Below are 10,023 nucleotides of genomic sequence, written 5' to 3'. Positions count from 1 at the left end.
GCATGCTCATAACATTTGTTTCAATATGGAGGACACTTTCGAGTTTGTAGGCTATGTTGAATTGTAGAAGAAGACATTTCGCTTTCAACCGTGGTCCTGCATTTCAGATAAATGGCAGGAACATACCGGTGATGATACTGAAAATTTAGAGAGAATAAGAAGGTAACTTTTATTTTGGGCACTTGTTTGGGTTAATGGGGAAATAGTTTGTATCGGTGTAGTTTGATCGTTATCAATCTGTGTCAACTTAAATACGGAATTCTAAATACAATTAAGGTTGACACAGATGTGACCAAGATCATATGCAATTAACTCCAACAAATATGCGTCAACAGTTGCTATAAGTTGTACCGATAAACTTTCCGTCAATCATCCCCCATTGGAATTCTCTCCCCTTAGGTATCTTTTGTACTCCTATAACAATGAAGCCGTTGGTCGGCTATTTTAAATCGGATATGATAATACGACGCTTGTCAAAAGTATGACGCCATGTTTAAACCTTCAACATTGTGTTGGTACCCCCTATGGTTGAGGGCCTTGACTTGTCATCGTTCAAGCAGGGGCTATCCACTAACTCCCTAAGAGAAAATACATGGCCTGGCAAGATTCGAACCCTGGACCGCCCAAACTCTTAGACGGATGCTCTACTAATTGAGCTAATTGTTTAGCGACGATTGATCGAGTCCAGTTCTGCTTCAGAAGAACAATTCAGACTGACTCTCCATTTGACCAATGTCATTGGGCAAGAGCTGGCTCAGCTTTCCATTTGACCAATGGCAAAAGCGGTGCTAGTGTAATGTATGGTCAGTCACTTATCCAGCCACTGACCAAGCTTGACCTAGCTGAACTAGTGATGGCATCCCATGGTTACAAACTGCATCAATGGAAAAGCTAGCTTGCCAGTAATTTATTCACTAGCTTACAAGTAATTTATTCAATTATGTATTTCAGAATATAATTGGACCAGTATAAGAAAACAAAGTGCAAACTCAGGCACATATCATAGACATATATATTGTCTGATCTTTTTTACCATTAAATAACCTAGATTTTAAGTGTGGAGCAGGTACATGATTTCAGATTTACTTTTTATATGCCTGTCAAAAAAAATTAACATGATGTATTATGGTTTGGGGAGCATTCGTCCGTCCACACTTTGGTGTTCACAAGCATCTGTAGCTAACTAGGTGTCCATCCTAAGTCCACGGGAATCAAAAGTTTTCAAAATAAAGGGTATGACCCTCCTGGGGTGAGGTCAGGTTGACAGATTTGCTTTCAATTATATCGTCACCATTTTTAATTGTAGCAGGTTCAATTTTGCTGTACAATTTTATAATGTTTAATATGATAAAAGTAATATGCAACAAACTGGAAAATTATACATTATTGATTTTTGACCCCGAAAAAGGTAAAAAATAACACAATTTATGATAATGGGACAAAAAAAGAAGCACACGGACGTTTTTTGTGGATGTTTAGAAAGAGAGACACATTTTCTTTTAAATCATTGAATATTAAAAAAAAGTTTAATAGCAGAACTTTTTATATCAAGCGTTTAATCTGCAAAAAATGGTAAAAAAATGAGTATTTTTTCATTAATGAATAGGGGGGTAGGGGTAACTAAAGTCGGCTTTCTGAGTTAAAAGAATAAGATTAAGAAATTTTACTTTAATAATTCAAAAGAAAATAATATTTTCATCAATTCTACAAACATTCATACATGTTTATCTGATAACATACCTGGAAGAAATTGCATGAATTTGTTCTGCAAATGGTCAAAACCCTAACTGGGTGTTAAAACAATTACATCAGCCTCTCAGAGCTAATTGCTTTACATGTAAAGAGGCTGACCCTCCAGGGAGCTGAGGGTCGAGGCACAAAAAGGTTTCAGATTGACTAATTTATTATAAAATGAAATAGGATTTTTACCAGATGATAGCAGTAGCATCCTTGGACCATCCGGATCAAAAGCTATAAGGGGCAAACCGTCCCGAGGACTGGAAAATGGGATCAAAAGTGTTAGAATTGGAAGATTTGCTTTAAATATCGCCTCTTTGAAGGATACTGGGCTGGTTTGAAATAAAATTATACAGTACAAGTAAAGTTGCTTACATTACTGAGGCTTTCCTCCAAACTATAAGCCAGATTTAAACTTGACTACCAACATTACCGGGTTAGCGACACATGGCCCTGGGGCCTCGGGTAGTAGATTATATAATTTATTTAATACGGTAAACTTTGTATCAAGCTATATATTCCATTGCTGCTATTGAAAAGTATGTCTAACAGTCAAATGCTGGTTTTTGTATACAGAAATGTTTATGCTGAGTCTTGCTTAATGCAGTCTTGTTATCTTTTGAAGAAAAAAATGGAGAATGGAATCGAAGTGAAGAAGTGTGGAGTTAAGTTTGACCCACCCTGCATTGTTGTCAGCTACGAAAAAGATGGTAAACTTCGACGGAGATCCATGCCACTGAGAAATTTCACTAAGAACTCGGACATTGACAGGGCAGCTGAAGAACTGTTAAAGAATCCCCGCCACTCAAAGTATGTCCATTGTCTCCCAAAAAGCCAGCTGGAGCGTCTCATTACCATCATCAGTGATAAAATGAAGGGAATGAGTCTTGAAGCTAGCCTCGCTCGTAATGCTGAGCTTGATAAATTAGATCCTGAAGAAGACTTGAATAAGGTTGACCCTGAAACACTTACACGAAAGAAGGCCGTTATGGAGGGTACGTTTGAGAAGAATCGTGTAAAACCAGGAGACCAGGGATTTGAGTATGACAAGGAAGTGAGCTTTGATGACGCTGTAGAATCATGTGAATGGGACGATGCGTCAGAGGACGAAAGTTTTTAAGTTGTAGATTTGACTGAAAATTCTCACTTATTGCAGACCTTTAGATCTAGAGAGAGATTTGTAGGCATTCTCAATATTAAATCAGCATGGGTCTGACATGTACTAAAATGTGGGCAGACTGTGATTCTTTATATGTTTGATAAATGTGTCTCTACCTACTTTATTGATGTATTTAGAGATGGTGAATGTTGGGAGTTAAACTGTCATCAAATAGAAACAAAAAAGATCTTTGTCTTAAATAGTTGAAAGTAATATATTTTCTAATTAATTTGTAATTATATAGATGATCAGAAAATTTAAATTTTAGGATGGCCTCAGTTTTTGTGCCATTTTCTAATAAAGTAGAAAATCCAACTGACCAACAAAATTTGAAATTAGTTCTCTTAACCCTTTCACCCCTATGTTACTTTAGTAGACTCTACCATGCATTGATATGGAAGGGCCCATTATGGTCTACAGGGGTGAAAGGGTTAAAGTAAAATAGCCAGTAAAACAAATTTAAGTTTTTTTTTTTTTTTTAGTAATTATATATGTATGTATCAAGGAAACCTTATTGTTCAATAGTCATACAGCGATAATGTTATGTATAGAAAAAGGGATAAATGTTGTGATGAGCCAAAGCTGCCATACATCTGCACAAAACACATATTTCTCACACTGGTACATGCAATTGTATAATAAATTGTAGAAAATCACTTTTGCTGTTATTACAAAGATGATAAAATGGTCGGGTGTATGCTAGTAATGGTTTTATTTGCCATTTTGAGGGAACAAATAATTAATATCAAAAGACATATTTTTAAATATTTTTTCCCTAGTAGAAGTGACATCACAGTACACTCTTGGTGGTCAGGATTTTTAGGTCACCTGCGACATTGTTAGAAATTTTACACATACTACCATTGGTGCAACATTAATGTAATAAGAAATCATGTACATCTCTATTTTTTATTTATTCACTTGTTGCTAGCATGTTTAATTCATGTATTTCATTGATAGTTGATTTTAATGAGGTATATATAGATTAATATTAGTTTTCTCATGCAAAACTTATTATTATTTTGTAATAGAGGTCATTATTTTTTCATTGCCTCCATGGGGAGTTGAACCAGGGACCTCTGGTTTATTAGTCTTGTGCTCTACCCAATGAGCTAAAGAGAAATACTCCCTGGCTGAGTCTGTAGGAAGCAGCTCGTATATTGTACCAGGGTGACATTTTTTTTTAGTGAGAAGTGTAATACATATCTCACACTAATGGTATCATATTGTGAGAAATGTAATACATATCTCACACTAATGGTATCATATTGTGAGAAGTGTAATACATATCTCACACTAACACACTAATGGTACCATATTGTGAGAAGTGTGATACATATCTCACACTAAGACACTAATGATGTTATATTGTGAGAAGTGTAATACATATCTCACACTAAGACACTAACGATGTTATATTGTGAGAAGTGTAATACATATCTCATGCTAAGACACTAACGATGTTATATTGTGAGAAGTTTAATACATATCTCACACTAAGACACTAACGATGTTATAATGTGAGAAGTGTAATACATATCTCACACTAAGACACTAACGATGTTATATTGTGAGAAGTGTAATACATATCTCACAATAAGACACTAACAATGTTATATTGTGAGAAGTGTATTACACATCTCACAATAAATCAATAGAATATTGTGTATCATTTCATATCTCAAAAAAGAAGACTTGTATAAATATTCAATGTCAAGGTTGTTCACGGTTTCCTGCAAACTTCAGGGTCTGAACAATTGGGTTTGGGTCTTGCAAGGTTTACTTGACAAGAAATGTTACGGCCAGTTTTCAGTTAATTTTATAAGATTGGTTTTTGTGATAAAAATTGTTGAGATTTAAGGTAACAAAAGTAGACAATGTAGACTTTGTTTTCCTATTTACATCATGAAATGTTAAGACTGTTCCTAGTGATAACATGCATATGTATCTCAACTTTATATCCATGTCAGTATATCCAGGGCATTCCCAAGAAGTTCTAAACAAAAATGACCATGTACTTCCTGAACGGGGAAATCTCGATTTAAGTGTTCACCTGTATAGGAAAGTGTTATTCTGTTAAAGATTGTAATATTTGTACATTGTGTCAAATCATTTTAACATTGCAATATTGCAATTGGAAGCAATAAATTGATATTTCTGAACATTTGAAAAAATGTTTTCACCATTATAAATCCTTAACAAGCATTGTTTCTGGTCTTAATTGACTCTACCCATTTTTTTTGCCTCGCCAACATGACTGGTTTTGTTCAATTCATGGCTTGCGTGAAATTCTTTTCTTGGTCAAGTTTTAACTGTTTTAATATAGCCTTGAGTCAAAGCACTGACTATATATATGTATGTATTTGTACCAGATATTTTTCTTTTTCATTTTTTTATTCAACTTAACCTAAAATGAAAAAAAAACTCTGTCTGACTAATGTGTGATTAAAACTTGGTTTAAATTTCAAAAAAACACAACACTCTCCATGTCTGATTGCATTTTGTAGCTAGGTAGATTAACTGATTTTTTTAAATCTTCATAGGAACTGGTAGATATTATAATGTCTGTGTATTTATTGTTTTAGAAATTAATCAGATTGATATTTCAAGACATATATATTAATATGAACATTTTCATATCCTTTAATTTTTTTACTCCAATTATATTCAATTTTATTTTTATTTCTACTAGTGAAGTGTGTTTCTAATCCATTTAAACGTATCCTAGTATTATATTTTACATCTTTCTTTAATTTATTAACCTCTCACTCATTTAGATTCCTGTTATCCCATTGGAACATGCATGTAAAGAGTTGACATGATAAATTCAATACTCTGTAACACTGACCGAATACAAAACTCTCCGATGATTGTGATGTCAGAAAACAGAGTTTGATTATTTTGAACAACAATTCCACCCACTACAATTTTATTGCAACTTATATGGGCCAGTACAGGATTGTTTTATCTGTGTCTGCTTAGAGGACAGTGAAGAAACTAAAACCAGTTTGCTGCCCCTATTGAAACACTTTGGATTAATAGAATCTTTCACCCCCTTGGGGTTGAGACGGGGTAATCTCAACCCGAGGGGTAAGATTCTTAAGTTGTCAAACACGAGGCTTGCCGAGGGTTTGACAGCTTAAGAATCTTACCCCGAGGGTTGAGATCACCCTGTCTCACTCCCAATGGGGTGAATGATTATTTTTCTCTTACCCGGTTTACCCTCTTATGTATTTTATGCAGACGTTACATCAATGCAAGACAATGTTGATGTGATGCAGCTGAATTGTCGACATGACGTCATTGTATTGTTGCCATGACGTCATGGTATTGTTGCTATGACATCATACAATTGTTGAGAACGTGCAAAGAACATGTGTAGCTTGTCTCAACCCTAGGGTGAGATAAGTAAATCTCACACAGGTAAAATGGTGGATATCCCTGTCCAGGGTAAGAGAAATTACTTTCCCCACTCTTGCTTTCTTCCTGGTGTCTCCCAAGGCACCCGTCTCTACCCCAAACGATTAACCTTTTTTTTTGTGATAAAAGATAAAAATCACAATGAAAATCATTAGAATATGATTTCAGTAGTCTAACACGACAAACCGGGGCCATCATTAGATAAATTCTGAACATGTTTTCTGGAATCAAAGTGTTCTGACTTACAAGTTTTGATTGTATGTAACAAAGAATACCAATAGTTGTTATAAATGTAGGTGTTTTATACCAGGTTAGTTATATAGAAAACTAGGTTAGAAGTGTTCATTATTTCATCCACAGGTTGTATGTTAATATACCCTGTATTTATCTGGTGCTAAATACATCTAACAAATCAACCACATACTGCACGCCTTGAATCACTATTGATCCGTCCATCTACAGAAGAATCGGTCGTCCAATCACATAGCTAGAACCATCTACAGAAGAATGAGTCGTCCAATCACATAGCTAGAACCATCTACAGTAGAATCTGTCGGCCAATCACAAAGCTAGAACCATCTACAGTCAAATCTGTCGTCCAATAACAAAGCTAGAACCATCTACAGTAGAATCTGTCGTCCAACCACAAAGCTAGAACCATCTACAGTAGAATCTGTCGGCCAATCACAAAGCTAGAACCATCTACAGTCAAATCTGTCGTCCAATAACAAAGCTAGAACCATCTACAGTAGAATCTGTCGTCCAACCACAAAGCTAGAACCATCTACAGTAGAATCTGTCGTCCAATCACATAGCTAGAACCATCTACAGTAGGATCTGTCGTCCGATCACATAGCTAGAACCATCTACAGTAGGATCTGCCGTCCAATCACATAGCTAGAACCATCTACAGTAGAATCTGTCGTCCAATCACATAGCTAGAACCATATTCAGTAGAATCTGTCGTCCAATCACATAGCTAGAACCATATTCAGTAGAATCCGTCGTCCAATCACATAGCTAGAACTATCTACAGTAGAATCTGTCGTCCAGTGGCCTGTTGTCTGAAAGATGTCATTAAAAAAGTCCTAGACATCATTTGATTGTTTTTCCTTCAATGTGACGATCTTAGCCTCATTTTTCAGATTAACTTCAATGTGACGATCTTAGCCTCATTTTTCAGATTAAAATTCATATTATATTGATGAATGATGAAAAGAATGTTAAGTTTTGCAAATGAGTTTCTGATTTAGCGAATGAAGTTTTTAGCCACTTGCTATTTTTCCTAGTGGCTAAAATAGTTATTTTCAACCCCTGCAAAAAGCGTAACAAATTCATGGCATTTGAGGAACTGAATCTGAAATATTCCGAGATGAATCGGGCCATATAGAAGTATACAATGTATGTTATACTTTAGTAATTAAGTTTTGTGTTTAGTGAAGTCCAATATAGGTGATGTATTGATTTGTTATTTGATTATTCTATTGTGTCATGCTGCATGTGATGTGCTTTTGATGCCTATTACCATATCATATATCATATCAGGAGGCTTGGTAGTCTGGTGGTGGGACGCCGGGCTCGTGACCGAAGGGTTGCGGGTTCGAGTCAGGACACTGTGTTGTTTCTTTGAGCAAGACACTTTACTCCGCTTGTTCCAGGCTACTCAGCTGTATGAGTACATGGTTGGGCAGTGCTAGAATTGTTGAATGCTAGCTATGAGTGCCAAAATGGCAGCTCCGGCTGTATGCTCCCCAGGGAGTTGAGAATGATATTGGCTGGTTGCAAAGGCCCTATAACCACGGATAATAATTTGTGATAAAGCGGTATATAAGAACCTCAAATTATTATTATTATTATTATTATTATTATGATGCAAGTCAACTCCTGACATTAAGGTAAAATGATGCTACAGAGGTTACAATATGAGGAAGTTTATAGCTATAGATGGTATATTAAATTAGTTATACATGTATTAAGTTTTGAATATACAATATATATACTGCATCACTGGTTGTGATTTCAAGATATACCTCTCCCCCTGAAGGCAAAACACTACAGTATCCACTGTAGATTTGAGCCCACCAGGTCCGAAGTTCTGTTCCACAGCTACTGTTTCAGCAGTTGTACAGACATCCTTAAGACAAGTTCTATTACACTGCCATACATTTCTTACTTTGTAGACCAGGGTCCGGGATCATGAAACGGACTTAAGTCTAAGACAAAATTTGAACTTAAGTTTGAAGTTTTGACTTAGCTAAGACCAAAATCTTAAGTGGATCATGAAACGTGCTAAGCAAAATCTTAGCTGAGACTGAACTTAAGTCAAAAATTATTCGTTGTCAAGCACATGCGCGCGCCGAATTGCGTATTTACAGTATTTATAGGACCCAGGACATTTCTTAAAGTTAGTTAAAGTAAAGTTAAAGTTAGTTTCCAATACAGGAGCTGATAGTACTCCTCTACACTCGACTCACAAATTAAACAATTGTATAATATAAAGTTAAAGTTCATAGTTATTTAAATTTATCATATAATTATAATAAAGTTCTTCATTCTGCCAAAGTCATTCTGTTCTCAAAAGTATTGATATTTTGAGCGGATACAACGTCCTCGGTATGGTTGTTTCAGGTTTTGGCTGTACGAAATGTGGAACAGTTTTTCCTCAGGCATGTTGTTGTGGGAATAGTTTTTCCCCAGGCATGTTGTTGTGGGAATAGTTTTTCCTCAGGCATGTTGTTGTGGGAATAGTTTTTCCCCAGGCATGTTGTTATGGGAATAGTTTTTCCGAGTTTCCGCCTGCACTATTTCTGACTGATTCCTCACTCAAAGGCTTAACAAAAGTACATGCCTCTCTATCTCTATCGTAAATTCTTGCTTCACTTCTCTTCTTACAAATTCTGTTTTCAGTTAGAATTATCATAAATTAGCACAGTACTTGTACAGACCAAACACATGTTTTCCTGCACACTGATTTATTCTGTGAGAGCGTGGTATAGCCTAATAGTGAAATTATTATTAATACAGGTATATATATAAAAATGTACTCAAGAACTGTTTACTAGAATATTACATTTTTATACTCGCACTAATATAGAATCGAGAACAAATAAAAAATAATATAATTTGATTTAGTGTTGTCATGTATTACTAATTGGAATCAAGTTTCTGATATGAAATATTGTGTGCACTTTAAGAAAAGATCAAAAAAACACTAAGATGCCCAGAGGGCCTGTAATGCTCAGCTGATTATTTGAGCAATCATGGAAATATATTCTCAATGAAACTTATTTTACAAATATTTCCATATATTGAGTCTCCTTGCCTGAAGAATGTTCCAGACTAAATGAAATTTTATAATACTCTATCCCAACATCCTGACATAAGTGTACTGTTTGTTAAATATAGAAATAACTAGCGGTGGGGGACTATGGATTGCCTTGCAATACTTTGCCTTGTTTATTTGAGGACACTTTATAGGACCCAGTTCCAGACCCTACTTGTCAACTATCATTGCTCTAGGTCTTTTGGTTATTAGCTCACCTGCTCGAAAGGCATGCTTTTGCCATGGTGCACCTCCGTCAACTTTTCCTTTCCAATGCTACTAGTCCTGGAAAGCTCGGTGGATTTTAACTAAATTTGGTCTGGAGCATCCTTGGGCCAAGGGGATTCAATTTTGTATTAACAGTGGGTGTGCCCTTCCCCCCCCC

General features: G+C 35.6%; 1 protein-coding gene across 1 annotated transcript; it reads left to right on the top strand.

Annotated features, from left to right (window-relative positions):
• The first annotated feature begins 19 nt into the window (after positions 1-19).
• Positions 20-5,997, top strand: LOC110454730 (centrosomal protein of 19 kDa-like). Its single transcript, XM_021504405.1, has 2 exons — positions 20-162; positions 2,363-5,997. Exon 2 carries the CDS (start codon positions 2,369-2,371, stop codon positions 2,855-2,857), a length of 489 nt encoding a protein of 162 aa, XP_021360080.1. The 5' UTR covers positions 20-162; positions 2,363-2,368; the 3' UTR covers positions 2,858-5,997.
• The last annotated feature ends 4,026 nt before the right edge of the window (positions 5,998-10,023 follow it).

This window comes from Mizuhopecten yessoensis, unplaced genomic scaffold (assembly GCF_002113885.1).
Source record: "Mizuhopecten yessoensis strain PY_sf001 unplaced genomic scaffold, ASM211388v2 scaffold8037, whole genome shotgun sequence".
In the NCBI taxonomy this organism is placed as follows: domain Eukaryota; kingdom Metazoa; phylum Mollusca; class Bivalvia; order Pectinida; family Pectinidae; genus Mizuhopecten; species Mizuhopecten yessoensis.
This window is presented reverse-complemented; position numbering and strand designations above follow the sequence as displayed.